The sequence below is a fragment of the Chiroxiphia lanceolata genome, chromosome 12, assembly GCF_009829145.1.
Source record: "Chiroxiphia lanceolata isolate bChiLan1 chromosome 12, bChiLan1.pri, whole genome shotgun sequence".
Classification (NCBI taxonomy): Eukaryota; Metazoa; Chordata; class Aves; order Passeriformes; family Pipridae; genus Chiroxiphia; species Chiroxiphia lanceolata.
Genome location: NC_045648.1, coordinates 1,548,961 through 1,571,278, shown reverse-complemented (window position 1 = coordinate 1,571,278; position 22,318 = coordinate 1,548,961). Strand labels below are relative to the sequence as shown.

The 22,318-nt window shown below is 42.9% G+C and overlaps 1 protein-coding gene across 3 annotated transcripts in view; it reads left to right on the top strand.

The window, feature by feature from the left end:
* Nucleotides 1-22,318, top strand: part of MAP2K5 (mitogen-activated protein kinase kinase 5) — a 128,919-nt gene that overhangs the window by 41,238 nt on the left and 65,363 nt on the right. For all 3 annotated transcript variants that reach the window (XM_032699902.1, XM_032699901.1, XM_032699903.1), the window contains 5 exons: nucleotides 885-924; nucleotides 5,470-5,538; nucleotides 5,639-5,720; nucleotides 9,342-9,403; nucleotides 15,368-15,416. In XM_032699902.1, the coding sequence (XP_032555793.1) occupies nucleotides 885-924; nucleotides 5,470-5,538; nucleotides 5,639-5,720; nucleotides 9,342-9,403; nucleotides 15,368-15,416 (302 nt within the window). The remainder of the gene's footprint in view (nucleotides 1-884; nucleotides 925-5,469; nucleotides 5,539-5,638; nucleotides 5,721-9,341; nucleotides 9,404-15,367; nucleotides 15,417-22,318) is intronic.

Here is a 22,318-nt window from a genome sequence, read left to right as displayed (position 1 = left end):
TTTATGCAAAATTACATTGGATTTTGAATAGGGTTTTTTTTTTCACCTGCCTTTATTTTCTTACATCTTCGTGGGTAGGAGTAGGCAGGTCATTGTTAAATAGCCAGTTAGAAATGTTTGTCCACAAGAAATGAAGAAAAGCTGCTGTTGAAATACTCTGCAAAATTATTTTGGGTACATGTGAACATGAACAATAATTCTTTCTAACTTTATATGCCAACACTGATCTTAAATAGCAACACAGGAATTTAATTTTGCTGATATTTTCTGGGGGTCTTTAGGTTATAATAAAGAATTGATCATAACCTCTTTTAATTTACTTTAATATTTATATCTAAGTGTCTCACTGTCTTCCCACTGAAAACACCCACAGGACTGGCAGATTTGGGAGATAAACCTTATTTTCCATGAAAATTCTGAATAGTGGTTGTTTCCTAATTGGTTTCATCGAAAGGAAATGGGAAAGGGGATAAATTCAAGGTTGGACTCAGAGATTTAAGGTTGAACTTGATGATCTTGGAGGTCTTTTCCGACCTGAATGATCCTGTGATTCTGTTAAATTCCCATTTAAAGTTTGATATTCTTCTGTATCAGAATCTTCACTGTGTTTATTTTACATCAAACAGGCAGATACAAACCCTGATAAATATTTAATTGTAAATACATCCTTTTGGTCTCTTGTTTTCACCAGTTTTCCTTGAGAAGTGCTCTATAAAATTGGCTTCACATAAAACATCTGAGCTCCAAGTCATTTTTCTGTGAAATCAAGTTGCACAAATGCATAGAGGGAATTGTATGTGATCTAAAAATATTTAATTTTATTTAATTTTTATTTAATTTATTGAATTATTTAAAATTAATTGCATTTTTTCCCCCTCACACAGGGCATACCATGTCCGTAGTGGAAAAATACTGGCAGTAAAGGTAAGAGATTCCAGTAATTTTCTTTCTTTCCAGTCTTTCCTGACCTTGGTTTCCTTCCCTTCCTTCTGGTGGTTGAATGTCTGTTTGGTTAATGGCATTAAAATCCACATTGTTTATGCAGGAAAACCTCCATTTCAGTCATTCCAAATGAGCACAGATTCCCAAAATCCAGGTTTTTCCCCCAGGGAAAAGCTCTTCCTGGATCTGGGCTTGTGTGAGGAAGCTGCTTTTCCCTGGTCCCTTCTCCAGTGCTTCCTCAAATGAGCTTTTCCAAGCTTGGGGATGCCCTGGGAACCTGCCTGGAGAGGAGGTGGAGCACCAGGAAATCCAGGGAATTCACTCAGGCAGGAGGATCAGCGAGTTCACCCTTTACAAGGTTAATTGAAATCACCTCCCTGTGGCAAAAAAAAGCCCCTTTTTTCAGCAATTTCACCTCCTTTTTCCCTTCGAGTCCATGGGTTTGGTTATTCCTGGTGGATAATGAGCATCCTGGAGATTTGGGAAACTGGGTTTTCTTGTAGGTTCTGCTCATGCTGGGCCTGTCACTGCCAGTTATGTTTTATTTGGGGTGATTTCAAAGAGATATTAAATCAATATGTGTGTGGTTTCAATATATAAGACATTTATATTATATATGTTATAAATATAACAAATAATATATAACTTACATATAACATATATATGTGTTATAAATATATATATATTAAAATAAGGTGCTCATGAGCTGCTCTGATGGTGATTGTGTCAAGTTGCTATTGAAAAAATTACCCAAATACTTCATATATATATATATTTATTTGTATATTATATACATTTCTATATGATATATATTTTCATATAATTTACATTACATACAGTTTATATTGTATATAGTTATATATACTTATATATCTATTATATATATTATAGATATAATATTTATAATTATATATCATTATATAAAGTAATTACTTAAATTACTTATATCTTGGCTTAAGCAGCAGTAAAAGGGCATAATAATTCCAACATCTTTGAATGATCATCACAGTGGATCCAATGTTTTGACAGAGGATTCCCAGGATAGGAACATCGCTGGGTGGGTCTGTTAAAGCAGAATTCTGCATTGTTGGGACTTGTTAAAATGATGACATAAGGGTTTGATAGGAGAAGCTAATATTCCAAAAACCTGTTGATTAAAAAGCTTTCAGCAGGTGGATAATCTTATAAATAAAACAAAAGGAATCCATCACGTAACACCTCTGTTATGGGCCAAACTACGTATTTTATGCGGAGGATTTAATGGCTTTTTCAAAGGTAACTTTCTCCCAATTAAAGGGCAAAATCCAGGTGAAAAATGTGAGGGTGCCCTGGCTCCTTTCCATCCCCCCCACTGCTTTGAGCTCCCCCTGCTCTTAAGCTGGCATTTAAATGGACCATTTGATTAATCATTTGTGCACTGCCTGTAATACTCCCGAATTTCCTCGGAGTTGTACACACTGTAAAAGACAATTATGTCACCACAGATTAAAGGAGGGAATTAAAGCAGAATAGCAGCTTAATTTGACCTGTGATTTGGCTCTGGTTCCCTTCAGTGCAACGTGTGCCACTCCAGCAAATAGCTGAAGTCATCCCTGACAGCTCGTGATGAATTGCTGTATTTATACTGTATATTTTAATAGCCTCACGCTAATTTAAATTGAGCACAGAGTAAATTATAATTCAGTCACTTGGCTGCTTGTGTTTAACTCGACAACTCGTCCTCATTTGTCCTGGAGGTGCAGGGGGAGCAGAGGGAACGTGCTCAGGTGTTCCTCTGGGAGATTAACCCTTCTCACTGGGGGGGTGGAGTTCACCTGCACTCTGAGCATGCAGAGGGACTTCAAAATCGTGGTGTTTGGGCAAAAAGTTGATGGGGAAGGTGGAGGTTGAGGAGGGAGGTGGAGGTTGAGGAGGGAGATGGAGGTTGAGGAGGGAGGTGGAGCTTGAGGAGCGAGGTGGAGCTTGAGGAGGGAGGTGGAGCTTGAGGAGGAAGATGGAGGATGATGGGGGAGATGGAGGTTGAGGAGGGAGATGGAGGTTGAGGAGGGAGATGTGCTTGGAGCATCTTGCTGAATCCCACAAGACCTCCATGTCATTTAAACTTAAAAAAAAGAAAAAAAGCCCTTCTGGTCCAATATCCTTCTCCAGCTCAACCATTTCAACCAGTTTGGACCCTGGTGAGCCCAGCTTACCCTTGGCCCATCCTGTCCATCCCCATCCCTGAGGATCCATCACCCCTGGGCAGATTTGGGTGGTTTCAGTGAAATAACAGTGATTTGTGCTACAAAGTTCTTTCCAAAAGGGCTATTGGGGAAAAATTTATTATTTAATGTTACATCTCATTCATTCACCCGTGTTACAGTTGTGGTTTTGGACTCTCCATCCCTGGAATTGTCCAAGGCCAGGTTGGACAGGGCTTGGAGTGCCCTGGGATAGAAGAAGGTGTCCCTGCCCATGGCAGGGGGTGGGATGGGACGAGCTTTAAGTTCCCTTCCATCCCAAACCATCCTGGGATTCTAGGACTCTATGAACTTGCAGCCAAATCCTTCTTCACAGCTTCTTCCTTGGCTTTCAGGATGTTTTTGGGTTGGTTTTTGTGCTTTAACACTGTTCCAGCCCCTGCTGGAAACTCTCAGCTTAGGTATCCTTAAAAGTTGCTTCACCCATACAAAATAGGCTTGGAAATTTGATACACAAGGAGATGATAAATGTAGATTAAGGTGCTATATAGATAATTTTTCCTCTCTCTCTGCTGTAAATAACATAATGTTCCTCCAGCCTTGACATCAGGTGGTGTCACAGCAGCCACACGTGTTCAGGTGGAAGAAAACACTTCTGTACAAACTTAAAGTGAGACTCTGATCCCTCCTAATTTATTTTGGGATGACACATCCTTGCCATTCCTCTGGATGTGCCCTACCTATGGTGTCCTGACCACCTGGAAGTCGGGAAGCTCTGCTTTTCCAGGTTATCCTGCTTTTCCAGGTTATCCTCGTTATTAGAATAGTGAGGATAATTGTAATTTTGTAATTAGAGTTAATGCAAATCAGCCCAGGAGCTTTCCTCGTGCCAGGGCCTGGCTGATGGGATGTCAGGGATATATTTGGTGCTGGTCGTGCCAAGCAGTCACTGCTGGGGTCAGGGAAGCCTTTGCCATGAACAAGTCAGAGAAGTTTCTCTCTGGGAGTAGAATTTAGTGAGATAAAACTTGAATTTTATACTATTGACAAGGTGAAATTCTGGTGATATTCCATGAACAAAACTAATGGGATCCCAGCAAAATATTTTCAGGTTTTCCACGCTGGAAAAAATGTAAGTGAATATTGTTGGCAAATGATTATTGATCTGGACAAGTGTGTTAAAGGTTTCTTGGCAGCCCTGTATTACACTTACAATTTAGTTTAGTGACAGCTTTTAGAAATAACCCCAAAGCAAACTCTGCATAGAAGCAGGTTACTGGTTTTTCTTTCAGGCAGATTTTGGTGCTGCAAAATGTGTTTGGAAATGGGCTCCCCGAGTTCTGTGTTGTCAGCAGAATATTCAGCCTGTGATATCTGTTCTGCTAATTCTGCCAATTGACTGAATTCTGCTTCCCTTTAGCTTAAAATATTAAACTGTGGAATATTGGGTGGGTGCAGCCTGAGCCAGGCTTAGTTCATTGGGAGCCCAGTTTGGTTTGTAAAGTGGGGCTTAATAACTGAGCGTGCAATTAATTGTTTATTAAATTGGACTTTCAATGCCTTGTTGAGAGGGTCTGTCCTGAAAATCCTGAGAACTTTTAACTCCAGGCAGCTCAGCCCACTTGGACTGTGCTTGGTGTTTTAGCCCTGGTTAGCAGCCAAATGGATGAGAGAGGAGGGCAGGGATGAAGGAAACAGGAGATAAACTTGATGGTGAAGAGCTGGTTTGAGCTCTGGCTGCTCCAGGTCAGGTTGTTTCCCAAGGGCTGGAGCCCCTCTGCTCTGGAGCCAGGCTGGGAGAGCTGGGAATGTTCACCTGGAGAAGGATCCAGGGAGAGCTGAGAGCTCCTTCCAGGGCCTAAAGGGGCTCCAGGAGAGCTGGAGAGGGACTGGGGACAAGGGATGGAGGGACAGGACACAGGGAATGGCTTCCCACTGCCAGAGGGCTGGGATAGATGGGATATTGGGAAGGGATTCTTGGCTGGGAGGCTGGTGAGGGGCTGTGATGGAATTCCCAGAGAAGCTGTGGCTGCCCCTGGATCCCTGGAAGTGTCCAAGGCCAGGCTGGAGCAACCTGGGCTAGTGGAAGGTGTCCCTGCCCATGGCACGGGGTGGGATGGGATGAGCTTTAAGGTCTCTTCCCATCCAAACCATTCCAGGATTATCAGCCCCATCCTTTCATTTCCTTCCTTTTCTCCTTGCTCACTAAAATATTGTTTCCCCTATTCCTCTCTTTCCTTTTCTCACATCAGGAGAATTAATATGTGGATCTTCAGTTGATTATCTTGAATCATTCTTGTACTTTTTGTGTCAGCTCTGCTCATATCTCTGTGTTCTTGTGTTTTAGGTCATCCCCTTAGATATAACACTGGAACTCCAGAAGCAGATCATGTCAGAGTTAGAAATTCTTTATAAGGTATGTATAAGTTTTTATAATTTTCGTTGTTCCTTCTTTAATTTTCTTGCAGCAAATTTTCAAAGAGAACTTCTCTCTCTTTTTTTCTTTCTTTTCCCAGTGTGACTCATCGTATATCATAGGATTTTATGGTGCTTTTTTTGTAGAAAACAGGATTTCATTGTGTACAGAGTTCATGGATGGTGAGTTGTGTATTCAGTTTGCTTTTGATTGCTAAGAATTTAAATGGGAAAATTATATAAAGACGTGCTTTTGTCAAATGGAGTGGTATGACTTGAAAATGTGAAGTATTAATAACTTTGCAGGGAGTTAAAAAACCAGAACAGGGATTGGGATCGTGCTGAATTCTCCATGAAATGCTGCATTTTCCCCGTGTGTAACTTCCCTCACTTTTATTGAAAATGTAAATAGAAGAGAAATAAATGCTGCCTTAATTTGTGGGTTGATATTGGAGCCTTCCTTCCAATCTGTCCTCGCTGGCAAAACAGCTGTTCCTCACTCCCAGGGTTTTGATAGCCAAAACAGATTTTCTTTTAAAGAAATCTATTAACCCAATGTCCTGTGTGTTTGCAGTGGAAATAGTCTCTTAATTGCAAGACAAGGAGTTATTTTCCAACACAGCTGTTTGCCAGCTCTGTGCTGACTTTCTTTTTGAGTCTTCTCCTGATTCCTCCCCAAGTGAATCCTCGGACCAAGAGCAACCCCACATCCCCACAGGCTGATCTTTCTGTTGTTGCAGCAATCTTGGGAATCTTGGAAATCTTGGGAGTTCTTGGAGAAAAGGGCAGGGAAAATCCACTAATAACAGCAATTTATAATCCTTGCTGGCCTGTGTGAGTGAGTTCTGAGAGCAGCTCGTGGCAGATGCTGTCCCTGCGTGTCTCGGGCTCAAGAAGCCTCTTCACAGCTTAAAACTCTTCCCATCAGTAGCAAAAGTCTGTTCCTCTCTCCAGGATTTTCTTAGGAGCCAGCATTTTATGCCCTATCCAGGTTTTTCACGAAGGCTCCTCACTTAAGCTGGGTGTAAAGGAGTAAAGATCTCACACGTGATTTCCTGCCACAAAGCCTTTCCCTCCCCAGGAAAAATTCCCAAAACCAAATGCAACATCACTGAACAGCTTCTTTCTTTCTGGATAAAACCTTTTAGGGTTTCATGGTGCATTTTGTTGTCTCCCTGTTCAAATGGTCTCTTACCACTGTTATTTCTCCCTTTTTACCCTCACTGCCTCCAGCCCAGTGATTGCTGCACCCTGTTTCCAAGCCAAGAGTGTTCTCTCAGACTTTCTGTCTTTGGAAAAAGTATTTTATTCAAAAAATCCAAGCCCCCAAGTTAAATTCTTTGCTTGTTCTGCTGCTGGGTGACTATTTGCCCTTTCTCTGATCTTCCCTGCAGTTACACCCAGACTTACAAGCCTGTGTAAAGCAGTAGTTACACACAGTCAGGAGGCATCTGCTCGTGCCAAAACGAGCATCTGCCTGGAGTTTGTCCTTTCTTTCACTTCACAGAATATTCTGAGTTGGAAGGGACCCACAAGGATCCTTTAATTCAGATATCTGTTTAAACATTATGAACAGAACTGCTTGCAGGTCTGAATTCTTGCTTGAAAATATTTCAGCTTTTAGGATCTGTATCCCTTATGGTGGTGCATAAATTCCTTGAAATTATCCTGGACATGACCTGCTCTGCCTCATGTTGTGCTCTCCTTCTGGCAGAAAGCCCCAGCAATCACTGAAAGGAAGAACAAAATGCAAATAAGTGGACCTTGCCTTTTCTTTTCCCTCCCTCAGACCTTTAATTTTCATGCATGAGGATGAAGGGAAAGAGAAGGAAAAAAACACTCTCTCATCCTGCAGATGAAGAGCTTTAACCTTGTTAAATTTTTAGCCCTTTTTGTCAGTCCTAGGCCAGTTTATATTTCCTGAAGCCACATCCCGTGAGCCTGGGCCACATGGCAGGGGTTTACTTTATGGATGACAAGGATACAGGTGGATCTGAGTCTTCTGGGGAGGCCCATGTGGGTAAAAAGGACCATTTTGGTGCTTCCCTGGCACCTCCAAGCTGGAAAAAGCCAAGGAATTCCAGGTCTGCAGATGTCCAAGCACTGAGGTTGAAATGGCCTGGGATCACCCTCCCACCAATTGGTTTTAAAGAGCAGCAGAGATGTGAAATGAGGCTTTTTTTAGATTTTACCCTTTTATATTTGTGGTAAAGATGATGCTCTAAATGCAGATGGTGAAATGCCCTATTGCCTTTTATTTATGTTGTTGCCTCTTTTCCTTGGAAATGCTGAACACCTGCTAAATTCCCCTGGAAAACAGGTTATCAGGCTGTCCCTGCATGTCTCTACAGGGTTGGGAGCTGGCATCATGGGATTTGGAAAAGTTGTGCTCTGCAGGATTCTTTCCCCGTGGAAGAATGGCAGATTTCCCCATTTGTTTGCAAAAAAATGCTTTCCTTAATTTTTCCAGCAGCACCACCTTTAGTGCCAGCTCCAAGAGCCAGGCTTAGCAGTTTGAGGGGGTGAAAACAGAACTTTTTTGGGGGGCACAGTGTAAGGATGTGGTGTGAGGATGAAGAGGAAGGAGCAACCTTGTGTTTGGCTTTTGTAGTGAGCAGTGGGTGTCTGTGATTCTCTTATTTCCACTCAAAAGCCCTTAAATTTCCTTTTTAAACTGGGCTTTATTATAATCCACAGGCCACGAGGGCAATACAGGCTGAAAAGGTAAATTTAGGGAATGAGTGGTAGTTGGAATGACCTGGAATCAGAGCAACATTAGTGAAGACAAACAGACAGACTATTTCTGACAGTAGAGTTGAGGAGGAGGAAAACCAACCAGCACCACAAACCCCAGTTATTAGAATGAGAATTATTCTTATTTATACCATAGTAAAGGTTGAACACTGGAATAAGGACCTTGTGACTTCCTTGAATTGCAGCATTTTGGAACAAACAGGGTTTATTTTTAAAAACTGAACCATGTCCATGTATTTTTTTTTTCCCCATTCAACTTGGAGGTTTTTAATTCTCAATTTTAAGTTTGCTTTCTTGCCCAAGAGTTTGTATTTTACCCCAGGGACATTTTGAACACTGGTTTGATCACCAGGCTCCTTTGCAGAAGAGAAGGGAGACAATGCTTCTTAATCTCTTGGGAATCTCTGTCTGTAGGGCTGTTAAAGGGAATATCTCCATGAATGTGTGATGCTGGAAGGACAAGTTATCCCAGATATCAGATTGTGTCCCATATTGGAATTTACTGGAGTTTAACCTGCTTGCCCTGAAGGTTCTTTCATTTTCAGACATCAACCAACCCCTCACTGGTTTGATATCCAGAGAAAACAGCTTTAATTATGTATATAATGATCATACTGGGTATCATGGAATGTTAGCAGCAGGTTTTAGGGACACAAGGCTTGGGATAGTCTGGAATTTGAGGTCGACTCTTGCTTTTTGGGCTGATTTTGTTATTTCCAAGGAGTTTGTCCCAGCCTGGTGGTTTGGAGTTCTCCAGTTTTGATACTCTGACCTGTGATGGGAGGTCTTCTAATCTTTTTGAACTTGTGTTTTGAGTATTAATGCTGCAAGCAAAAATCACTGGGAGGGGGAAAAGAACCCCCAGTGCTGTTTCATGTGTTTATTCAGAGTTTGGGAGATTTTCGAGGTCACTTCTTTCTGACACAGTTATTGTTCTATCATAGATGGTGTTTTTATTAATAACCAAGGCCTAGAAAACCCCTTGGGGCTTCAAATCTAGGGCAGTGTTTCATTCTGCATTACCTGAGCACGTGTTGTTTGTCCCTGCAGGGGGTTCTTTGGATGTTTATAGAAAAATTCCAGAGCACGTCCTGGGGAGAATAGCAGTGGCTGTAAGTACTTCTATTTCTTTTTACCTCTCAGTTCTTGGTTGTGCATTTAACTTACCCCTGATCTGAGTTCTCACCTGCCCCCCTTGGGACACTGAGATCTCTCCAGAATCCGTGTCCTCGTGTCAAAGGGAAGGTCCTTCCTTTCTCCTGTGCAAAGGGACTTTGGGATTAAGGAAAACTTCCTTTTGAATGACCAACACATGGCTTGCTGGAGGTTCATGAGATAATTAGAGGGATGGAACACTTCTCCTGGGAGGAAAGGATGGGAGAGCTGGGGGTGTTCACCTGGAGAAGAAAAGGATCCAGGGAGACCTGAGAAACCCCTTCCAGGGCCTAAAGGGGCTCCAGGAGAGCTGGAGAGGGACTGGGGACAAGGGATGGAGGGACAGGACACAGGGAATGGCTTCCCACTGCCTGAGGGCAGGGAGAGATGGGAGACTGGGAAGGAATTCCTGGCTGAGAGGGTGGGGAGGCCCTGGCACAGGTTGCCCAGAGAAGCTGTGGCTGCCCCTGGATCCCTGGAAGTGTCCAAGGCCAGGTTGGACGGGGCTTGGAGCAACCTGGGCTGGTGGAAGGTGTCCCTGCCCATGGCAGGGGGTGGGATGAGATGGGCTTTAAATTCCCTTCCCATCCAAACCATTCCAGGATTCCATGATATGATTCTATATAAAAAAAATGTGATAAATTGAGTGGGATAAAAAAATGGAATTTGCTGGAAGTCTGTGGTGACATTTCTTCCTATCAACCCTCCCAGGAGGGAGCAGGGTCAGATAAAAAGGACAGTCCTCTTAATCACCTTAATTTACCTTTTAAGCCCTTCTGTTCTATGTGGTGCCTCCAACATTGACCCAGGAGCCCTGATGGTGATCCTTTGTCTGCTGAGAGTGTCATTTCCATTCTCACTGTCCTTAATCTGTCCAAAGTGACTCAGTTAGTTTGCCTTCCCAGGCTGAAGATTTAAGTTGGTTCCTGTTACCAAAATGGGGTGGCAGAACGTGTTTTCTGTGTTCTCCTGTGGCAGATGAGGAGGGTGAGGTTTTTATTTGGGGACAATCTGCTCTCCCACCCCTGTGCTGGGGCCCTTCACACCTGGATGGAGAGCTAGTAGGGGTCATCTTAGGACTGATGAGCAGAGAGACAGTTTGGGATCCAGGAAGAAGTCCCAGTCCCCAATATCTCCTCAGTTTGGTCTCAGGGTGTTGACAGTGGGATCCTTAAAGCAAACACCTGCTTAGCCCATCACTGTGGCTCAGCAGCTAAAAATTCACCAGCCATGACCGAAAACTCAAATTACAGAACAACAAAAAAAAATGAAAGCATTAAAAAAAAATCCATCATTTTGCAGAGCTGAACACGGGGTGAATGACCAATGTCTCAGTGGAGCTCACAGGGGAGAGAGATACTGCTAAACAATTGCTAAATATAAGGAATACTTTGATAACTTAAGCAGTTTAAAGCATAACAAAGTTATTCTATCATGTGCCATTTAATTAAGTGCTGGGTTTTCACATTCATTATACATCAAGCTGACAATTTAAATCCTTTAATCCAACACAGGCAGCTATTTAGTCTCTGTTCATTGTAATTCACAGCTCTACTTCTGTCTTAATTTGTGTGGCCTGCCCAGGGTGATGAACATCCTCCTCTGATGCTGGTTCCTCTAAGTAGCTTCAAATCTGCTCATTATGTACCTGGCAGTTTCTTCTGGAATTTGAATGCTTTTCACCTCCAGTTCAGAGGGAAAGCATTTCATCTTTTCTCCCCCACGAGGGAGAAGCTGCTCACAGTGTCCTCATATCCCTGGTGCCAAGGACCAATGTGTAATTTTAAAGTTTAATAATACTGGGATGGGCCTTCAAGCATCCCTTCAGCTGCTTATTCCTTGTTTTCCTTCTCTCCCTTCTTTTTGTGTGTTTAACACACCCACACCAACTCACGTTGTCGTTTCCTTGCCTTTTTTTTGTCTCTCCACTCCCCCATCCTCCCCATCCTTGCCATTCCACAGGTGTTCTCTTCCAGTTTTGCCCTTCTCCATAACAGTGCTGCTTCAGCCCCATCTTTTATGTCTCTATATCTCTATTTTTTTTGTTCACCTGCGGGGTCACCTCGTTACCAAAGTGGCAGTCAGTGAGTGTGGCTCCCTGACACGGGCACTGAGCTGATATTTAACTTTTGCTGGTTGTTTGATTTGCTGCTTTCCCGTGCCTGGTGAGGAGCAGGGGGGTCAGGGAAAGGGGGGAACAAAGGAGCAGGTGCTTCAGAGGAGGAGCTCACCCCTTCCTCCTGCTTCCCAGAACAGAAGGTGTGCGCTGAGGCCGAACCAGCACTGGCAGCTCCTCTGCTCTGGTGCTGCTTTTCCCTCAGTTGGCACAGTGGAATTGTTGGAAGGAGGCAGCAAAAGCCTTTGTTTTCACTAGGATTTCTCCTTGAAACCTTCCCAAACCTGCCTGTTGGTGGCTGATGTTTCAGCAGAGCCTTTTTTTTGTGGGCTGGGGCACCTTTTTGCCAAGTCCTGCACACGGACTCCGTAATCCCCCCCTGAACAGCTTGGGAAGATTATCCAGAGCCTGGAGGATTTCTGGTCACTGCTCAGGAGGGGAGTGTCAAACAAAAGCTGGGTGGATTTTGTAGACAAAACCTGGAGCTTCCAGAGTCTCTTTTTCCTTTGCAATGTGTTTTCTCTCTTGCACCATGTACAGAGTCGTTTGTCTTTCATCCTCCTGAGACATGTACAGTGCATTAATCTACTGAAGCTGCTTAATAATATGTGTGACCTGCACATCTGTTAATTGGGAAACCCTCCTGTTATGTTTGTAGAAGGTTTTAAGTGAAACCATTTCCAGAGGAAGATGATGCAGGTCCATGTTGACATTTAGCAGCACCCCCGAGCTCCTCTTGCTCCCACCTGAGGATTGCAGTGCTTGGATGATCTCAGAGGGCTTTTCCAACCCGATTGATTCTAAATGAGTGTGATGGCACTGGCTTTCTGGTGCACTCCCCTCTCAACCAGACCTTCTCATGGATGTGGAGCTGCTGGAGAGAGTCCAGAGGAGGCCATGGAGATGCTCCTAGGGCTGGAGCCCCTCTGCTCTGGAGCCAGGCTGGGAGAGCTGGGGGGGTTCACCTGGAGAGGAGAAGGATCCAGGGAGAGCTGAGAGCCCCTTCCAGGGCCTAAAGGGGCTCCAGGAGAACTGGAGAGGGACTGGGGACAAGGGATGGAGGGACAGGACACAGGGAATGGCTTCCCAGTGCCAGAGGGCAGGGATAGATGGGATACTGGGAGGGAGATCATCCAGTTCCAAACTCCCTCCCATGAGCAGGGACACCTTCCACTAGCCCAGGTGGCTCCAACCTGCCTTGGACACTTCCAGGGATCCGGGGGCAGCCACAGCTTCTCTGGGCAACCTGTGCCAGGGCCTCCCCACTCTCCCAGCCAGGAATTCCTTTCCAATATCCCACCTATCCCTGCCCTCTGGCAGTGGGAAGCCATTCCCTGTGTCCTGTCACTCCAAGCCCTTGGAAATAGTCTCTCTCCATCTTTCTTGTAGCCCCTTCAGGTCCTGGAAGGCCACAATTAGGTCACCCTGAAGCTTCTCTTCTCCAGGCTGAACGATCCCAACTCTCCCAGCCTTTCCTCTGGGAGAGGTGGAGGGATCTCTAACTTCATCATCACATCCATCCTGCTTTTTTATGTGAGAAGGGGAAATCTCTCTCCGTCCTCGTGTTCTCAATTGGTGTGAAGGCCTGCTGTGTTTTCCAAAGGAAAACCTGCCTTGGGAACCCCAAAGTGCTGTTGTGGTGGCTCCTGTTCTGGGGCTGTGTCCTGCTTTGGGGCCGGGGATGTAAAATCCCTTCTCCCTCCGCTTGCCACTTCACACATTTGTTTTCCCTTCCATTTGTGAGGCAGTGACATTGTGCTCTGTATTTTGAGTGCTAATGTTGATTGAAGTTCTCCCTGAAAGGATGTGCACTTGAACTGTCAGGAGAGGGAGTGATTGACAGCAGGTAGAAGTACTTTTTGTGTCAAGGCTTTGTCAAGTCATTGTTGTAAAACCTACTTTACTGAATACCAATAATTCCTGCCAGAGCTTCAATCAAAAGATTCTCTCTCCCAGCACCATTTTAGAATAATATTTAATACTTGAGAGTCCTTCCCTAATAGGCAAATGTAAGGGAAGTGAATAACTGTGTGTTACACGAGGTGAGTCCATTTGGGAGGCTCCTGGGAGGATATTTACAGCCCAGGATAAAGGGAAAACCTCCTTTTATTCCTTTATACTCTGATGCTGAGAGACTCTGAAGGGAGAGCTTGTTTAATGCCATGTCTTATCCAGCACATGTTCCAGAATAAAGATATTTAATAACTCATAGCTGTTGAATTTTTTTTCCATAGGGAATGTTTCCTTTTTTTTTTCTATGATTACTCGCTTTAAAATAAATAATTTTCTAATGGTTTTAAAGCTTTTCAATAGTCTAAATAAATTTATAATAATCAAAGAGCTTAATATTCTGAAAATCACTTTGGCCATTGGAGGAATCCTGAAGTGTTGCATCTCCTTGATTTGTTTTTGCATCAGTATTTTTAAGTTATTGTTGTTGTTAGTAATAATAATAATGTCAAAATGCTGTGTAAATAGAATTCTCACATTTTGCTTGTCATAGAGTCACGGAATCCTAGAATCATTAAGGTTGGAAAAGACCTTTAAGACCAAGTCCAACCTTTTGGAAAGGCTTGAGGTGAACATGGTCACACCTGTGGCCAGGAGATAGTTGAGTTTGGACGAGTTTAAGTGAGGAATTGCCTCCTGGAGCAATTTATTTGGGATCCACCATCATGACTTGCTTTACAAAAGAGATTCTGACCCCACCGAGGTAATTTTTAATTACAGAATGAATTTTAAAAGAGTTTCTAGTCCAATAGGAAGGTAGGGAATTACCGTGCTCTCTGCTTTCACTCTGCATCATATTTTCAGCACTTCTGCTTGATCACTGTAACACAAATAATTTCATTTTGGTCTACTCAGACAGTGAAAAGAATAATTGCTTTGACTGCAAAACTCATACAAATTTACCAATGTCAGAAATGGTTTATTGTTCTGGAGGGGCACGAGGAGGGTCTCAGGGAAATGAGTTAAATGTCACCTCAGAGATGGAAACAGGATAATAAAGATTTTCTCTGAGAAGAGTTGGCTGAGAAAGCAGGGGCGGGTTGGGGGAAGGAGAGCAGTGGCACAAATGTGTTTATTGAATGTTATATTGAGAAAACAGGTTTTTCAGTTTGTTTTTCCCAGTTTTGGTGGTGAAAGGAGGAAATTCTGGAATAGCAGGGCAAGGTCTGCCCCAGTTCTTATGTTTTAGGGCTCCCAGTTTTGGGGTGATGGGAGAGAAGGAGGTTTGTGTATGGTTCCAAGGTGAGTAATGTGAAGAATGAGACAATTTATACAGTTCAAGAAATATTCTGCATTTGCATCAAGTAATTGAAAGCATGGAGAGGAAAGAAAAAGGTACAGGATGCACCAAATGGAAGGAAAAGAAGAGAGGATGAAGTGCAAGAGGGAATTAGAGATTTTATTGTTTTCTGGCCTTTAGTTTCACTGAGTTGCTTCTGTTGCAGGAAGACAAATCGTTACACCCTTTGTCTCTCATGATTTTAAACACCCCAGCAAAGACAGATGAATTCAAAATACATGGAATTGCCTGAAGGGATTCAGTATAAACTCAACTGACTTCAACTTCCAGATCCTGGGAAGAAGAATTTGTGTATTCTGAAAGAACCTGGGGTGGGTTTTTAGCAGGGGTTCACCTGGTCCTGGAATCCTTTGGAAGGGGTGTTTGGTGTCCCCTTTTCCTGATCCTGCCTCTCTTCTTCACTACAAGTTGGGTCTCTCATTAAATGAGATGTTGAAGTTTTTCTCACCAGGAATCTCTAATACTTGATGTTTTTTTTTTTTCTTTTAACTTCAGGTTGTGAAGGGCCTGACCTATTTATGGAGTCTAAAGATTCTGCACAGGGGTGAGTAGCAGAACTTTTCTGTTTTTCAATGAAAAATAGTATTATAACCTTACTATATAAAGTATAATAGACGTGCAAGATACCTTTTACAAATATATAGAACTATATAGAAAATATATTATATTATTATAATAATAATAGTATTCATTTTAATAACATTTTCTGCAAAGACACTTGACAATATTAACATCTGGTTTGTAATGCAGAATGAATCTTAATCCTTAACCTCACACATTCCCTGGTAAAACATTTTTATTGTCCTTTTATTGCCCTCCCTCCTGTCCTACAAAGAAAAAAGACTGAAGAGAGAAATGAGTTTTATAGAGGTTTAGAAACTTAGGGTTGCAAACAGTTGCCCAGTGGAAAAATCAGATGTTTGACTAGTATTGAAAATAGAAAATATATTTCTTATGGACTTCAGGAATCTCATGTGAGTGCCACAAAATCTCTAAAATTGTGACTCCCCTTGTCCCTCAGAATGATCATGAAGACTTAAAGGAACTTTAATCCTGCTTGAACATAAACCATTTTTAGGTTTTGCTGTTTATTCTCTTTCCTGAAGTTAATTTCATTTTTTTTTTAAACTTCTCATTTATTTCTTGCCTTTTAACGTTGTTACATTTTGGTAAACATTTATCTGTTTTGGTAAGTTAATTCACATATACTAAAACTTCCAAAATCAATGTGAATTCTGGAAAATTCTGAAAAAACAGTGGGAGATGCTGTTTACAGAACAAAGGAGCCACTTCCCCCTGCACCACCACCACCCCCCCAAAAAAAAAAAAAAAGGAAGGAGAAACTCATTACATTTATAATGTTTCTAAAGTGTCTGAAAGTAACTGCTCTGGTTGCTAATGTTGTACCAATCCTGTTTAATTTAACCCATCTGCTCACTCAGCCCGGGTGCACAGTTGGGGGGTGCAGTAACTTGGGATTGAAGGAGGAGTGTGAGGGGAGACACGTAGGGAATGTTAAATTCCAGACCAGAGAGGTGAGAGCAGCCCTGGTGGGGTTTTGGAGGGGCTGAGAAGGTGATGGGCAGTGGCTGGGTCAAGTGTCCTGGTGTGAGCAGTGCAAGGAGTCAGAGAATCCTGAAATGGTTTGGGTTGGAAGAGACCTGGAAGTTCATCTCATTCCAACCCCCTGCCATGGGCAGGGACACCTTCCACTAGCCCAGGTGGCTCCAACCTGGCCTTGGACACTTCCAGGGGTCCAGGGGCAGCCACAGCTTCTCTGGGCAACCTGTGCCAGGGCCTGCCCACCCTCGCAGGGTCAGGGCATGGCTGCAGTTCCTCCTTTCTCCTTCCCAGGGGATTGCTCTGAATTTGGGAGCACAGGCTGTGCTGGGTGGGAGAAGGAGAGCTGGGGCCAAAAGAGTGAGTAGAGAACAACTAAAGACCTGGCTTTTATAAAACTGTGAATGACTTAGGTTGGAAAAGGCATGTGACATCAAGTCCAACCATTCCCCAGCACGGCCAAGGCCACCACTTACAATGTCCCCAAGTGCCACATCCACAGGGCTTTTAAACCCCTCCAGGGATGGGGACTCCAGCCCTGCCCTGGGCAGCCTGTTCCAATGCTGGATGATGCTTTTCCACCAATAATTTTTTCCTGATATCCAACCTGAACCTCCCCTGGCACAATTTGAGGCCGTTCTCTCTCACCCTTTGTCCCCCAGATCAGGGGGTTGCTGGTGGATCTGACCCTGGGTTGTCCCAGGATTAAAAAAACAGAAATAACCCAGAGTTCACAACCAACTCAGCCCAGACACAGGTCACCAAGGAGGCTTCATTTCTGTGATGGTTTCAACAATTCATCTCCTACCCTGAATGTTGCCAGATGCAGAGATTTATCAGCTCCATCCCCTTGCAGTGAGAGGAGGAACAATCTGATGCTGGAGCTGCCACAGCAATTCCAGAATAAATAGGAAACCAAAGGTAACAGGAACATCCATAGCTGGGTCTGGCTCTGAATAGGCTGCACAGTTATTGCCACACTTTAACACCCAAAAAGAATGAAGATATGGGATTTTTCAAGGGTTTTTTTTCATTTTCCTGCCCCCCTTCTGATTGTGATTTGGAGAGGACGTTGTGGAGCATGAATATTATGACTGTAACGTTTTCCTGTTGTGCTGCTGTAAATTTGGAACCTGGCTCTGATTTTTGCTTTGCCAGTAGAACAAAATCTCCCCTCCTGCTTGGGTTTCCTTGCCTTGATTGAAGAGCAGCACTGAGGTTTTGATGAATTGTGTTTGTTCCTTGCTCTGGTCTAAAGAAAAGCGCAGAAACTGATTTTTCATCACACTTCAGATTTTTCTGGCCTTGCTCTGTTGCTGCATTGACCAAGGTGAGAACAGCACTGAAGGGATAGTGAGCATTCCAGGTTCAGCATTCCCTCAAGGATTCATTTCCAGTGTTATTTACCCATTTTTAGGATACAGAAAAGGGGTGAGTACTTGAAAATCAGGGCAGGGCAATGCAGTGCAAGGAAGGGGTTCCTTTCTCCAAATGATCTCCTTCATCTGCCTCCTGGTTTTAATGCTCAGAGGCAAAGGGAGGAATATTGAACTCTGAATTGTTTGGTTTCACGAGTAGAGCAGAGCAGGACACTGAGGCAGGATCCCAAATTTCCACGGTGGTTTTTAAGGAAGGGCTGAAGCAGCTCCGGCCCCGGAGGGGGGATTAAAGCAAAGCAAACAAACAATGAGCGAGTCTTTTATTGCAGATCAGACATTGCAGCAAATATTACAGCTTCACTTCAAAACAAACCTCGCAACTAATGAGGTGATAGCCGTGCATATTAATAAACACAACTGCAGTCATAGCCATCACACCCACATCAAACATAAACATGAGATTAACACCTCCACCACTTCTTTGGAAGATGTGAGAATGTCCCAATGATAAGTGTGCTCTTTTCCCCAGAGGATGAGAAGTAGAAATGGAAGGGTAATGAGAAATTAACTTAGATTTAAAACAGAATTAGCAATTAAACAAGTCTCATCATGTACAAAGTCAAAGTTTGTATAAAGACAAACCGAAATCTGTTAAGTTCAAGAATAAGTATAGACCGTGTGCATTTTATCTGCTATGTTTTCCTCTGTTCACACCTTCTTATTAAAGAAAATGTATGAAATAAATGTTACCCACTTGTGTTTAATTGTACTGATCTAGATTTGTGTGTGTGGTTGTTTGGGCACTGGGAGTGTGTATATATGTACATAAAAATATATATATTTATATATATTGCACAGTTGGAGCACCTTGGCTTCTGATTAGATTTTATAATGGCTTAGGACTAGGTTTTAAATTTGTGTTAATTTTGGAGCTGTTTTCTGGTTTGTAATTTGTGAAGTAGGTTGAGCAGAGCTGAGGGTCTGGAGATCTCCTGGACTGTTGATTGGTTTATGGCAAAAGGGAGGTTTGTGCATCACTCTTTTTATCCCAGGATGTTAAAAAAAGATGGGATATGCCAATCCTCTTTGTTCTGGCATAATCTACTGGAGCTGGGGAGTGCTGGGTGGGAGGGACAGACATTGGTGCTGAGTGGACAGTGGGTGTTCTCAACTTCTCACCAGTAGCTGTTGTTTGCTGGGGATTTCACCAGAGATGTCCAGAGCACCATTTTTGATTCTGCCTCTCCCCCTTTTTTACCTTTCTGTGAGAAATAATCAGCATTAATGAAGCACAACCAGAAATCCAGGGGTGTATATGTGAATATATGACACTGGGCTAGTGGAAGGTGTCCCTGCCCATGGCAGGGGGGGGACAAAATGAGCTTTAAAGTCCCTTCCAACCCAAACCATTCCAGGGTTCTGTTATTCTATGCATATATTTATGCCTGTATGTATAGCTAGACACATACATGGCCACTCATGGACCACTTAAGGCTTATTTAAAAAAAAAATCATCCTGGCCTCCACAAAACCGTGCTGATGTCTTCCTTGAACTTGGCACATTGAGGTTTTCTATTTTCAAAAGACAGGAAAAGTCAAGAGACAGCTTTTAAACAATCTCAGGTGGTTTTTTTTTTATCCCCCCCACACAATCAGGGATCTGTTTGCTTTTCAATAACACAAATGAGTGAAATGTTTGGTGTTGAAAAAGCTGAACCTCTGACAGTTCTGTTTACTGGTGAGTAAGAGCTCGGAGGTCCCTTTTATTTGCAGAGAGGTGAAACTACTTAGGCAGATCCATCACGAGGAGAACTTGTTCATCCTCTATAATGATGCTTCATAGAAATCATTTGTATTAAGCAAGCCCTGGTAATGGGAGCATAATGACCCCTTTTGGCTCTTGTTTAAATTCTTTCACTTCTGAACACTAATATTAATCACAAGCAGATGGTGCAGAACATTATTTATGTACATTTGTTTCCCCAGCCCCAAAAAATATTTAACCCATTAACTGAAGTGCTTTATGAAACCAAAGGCTGATTTGCTGATTAGGTGATTTTTTTTTTTTTCTCCTCACTTTCAGTGTGAGATATTTTGTCAGTTCCTTTTCTTTTTGAGGAAATCATTGGGATTCATAGCAAATATTTGCTTAAATTTAATTTCTGCTGGAAGGACAGATTGGATTTGCTCTCACAGAGCTTGTTTGGCTGTTTTTCTCTATATGGTCCCTGGACTCTGGAGTCTTCCTGTCCTTGAGGGGCCAATTGCCCATCTTTTTTTTCCTTTTAGGATTTTCTTTTCTTTTGAGCTTTGTTTGTGAAAGGATTTCAGGCTCAGGCAAAGCTTAATGAATGACAGGTGTTTATTCAATTATATCAGCTTCCTGTCACATCCCATGCAGTAGCAGGGAAGGGGAAATGGGGTCTTCAGATCCCATGAGGGATCTTGGTGGGAGCTGGGCAGTGCTGGTGGCACAGGGGACAGATGTGCTGTGGTGGTTTCCTCTGCTGGGTCGTGTTAGGAGAACAAGGATTTGTGGGCTGGACTTGGAGAACATTGAATCACAGAATCCCAGAATGGTTTGGGTTGGAAGAGACCTGGAAGTTCATCTCATTCCAACCCCCTGCCATGGGCAGGGACACCTTCCACTGGCCCAGGTGGCTCCAACCTGGCCTTGGACACTTCCAGGGATCCAGGGGCAGCCACAGCTTCTCTGGGCAACCTGTGCCAGGGCCTCCTCACCCTCCCAGCCAGGAATTCCTTCCCAATATCCCATCTCTCCCTCCCCTCTGGCAGTGGGAAGCCATTCCCTGTGTCCTGTCACTCCAGGCTGTTATCTATTTAGTTATTAATTATTTTTGTTACAATTTTTGTTGCAATTAAGGTCATACTGTGGTATAACCTTCCCGTTCCTGGTGTCTGTCCTGTAAACAGCTGGATTTGTGGGCTGGAATGTCGGGATTTCTGTGTGTGCAGCAGCACCTGCTGCTCAGTCCATCCCAGCTCCGCACGATCCCGGGGCCGAGGTGGCTCCATTGGCTCCATATTTTTAGAAAGAAGGTTAAACAGGATTACTGTGCAACTTGATGTTCTGCTCAGGATTCAGGGGAGAGCTGCTGATGTGCTGGGCACGTCTGCTCAGATTGAGCAAAGTCACTCAGCACCAGAGGGGGTAAAACTCCATCAAAAATGCAGCACATGGATTGAATTCCTAAAGCTGGAGAGCAGGATACGTGAACTGAGGTTTTGGATGCTGTTACATGATGGAGACTGATTTTTTTGGGGGAGGCTTTTAGGGAGAAATTAGAGAATGTACCCCCCTCCCTTAAAACATACGGATCAGCTTAAGGTATGTAAGGTCATTTTTAAAACTGGATTTTTAGCTCAAATATAAAAAAGCATTTAATCAGCTTCTTAATTGAGGTTATACATTTCTGCATTACAGAGACAAATTAAACAGGCTACTGTGCTACCAGGAAACAGCTGCTAAACCAAGGCAAAGTTAATGATAAACAAAATTAGGTGCTTTTCTAGTTGGGTTTCATCCATCTGCACCCAACGAGTGCTCACTTTTAAAGGAGGCACAGATATACCAGCTATTGCTTTTAATCCATTTTGACAGAAGAAAGCAGTGATTAGGCAAAGCCACTGTGCTCTAATCTTCCCAACTTTAAGCCAGGCCATAACGTGCACATTCTGCTTCCCAACTGGCATCCCTGGAACAGGGAAGATGTTCAGTGTTTCCTGCACTAAAGCCAGGCTGGATGTTCAGCAGATTATTCCCATGTCGATTTTACAGTTTGAAACAGAAATGTACCAACTCCTTTTGGCATCAGAGGGGCTCAGCATTGAGATCTTCACACTGACAGTCTGGTTTTATGATGGTTTATCTGCTGGAACAGGGTTAGTTCATCATTTTAAGGCTTTGCTGGCAGTTTACCCCTGTAAAAGCCCTGAAACCCTGAGGTTGGAGCCTTTTCATGCCACAAAAGCCACAGAGGTGGAAGCCAGAAGCTTTGGGGAACTGTGTGCACAGAGCACAGGGATTAATCCCTGTCTAAATGTTATCCCTGTGGAATTTCATCCCCTTTTTTCAGGCTGATTTTCCAGTTTGTCAAAAATCCCTGTGAATTTTGGGTGCTGCCCTTCAGTGCTCTTGTCACCTCTTCCCCCACTGGTGTCACCTGCAGATTTAATAACATGGATTATTAGTGTTGTAAATGTCATCTGTGTAATATCATATCATCTATATAGAGATTATGTATAATTTATATATTTCTATATATTATATAAATATGATATATATGTATACATATAATATATGTATGTATGTTTATGTATATTTATGTATGTATATTTTATATATATTTATGTCTATATATTTATATGTGTATATATGTATATTTATATATACGTGTATCACATACATATAATATATGTATTTATATAGATGATGTATTTTATATATATATACAAAATGTCATCTGTGCTGCCGACTTAGAGACAT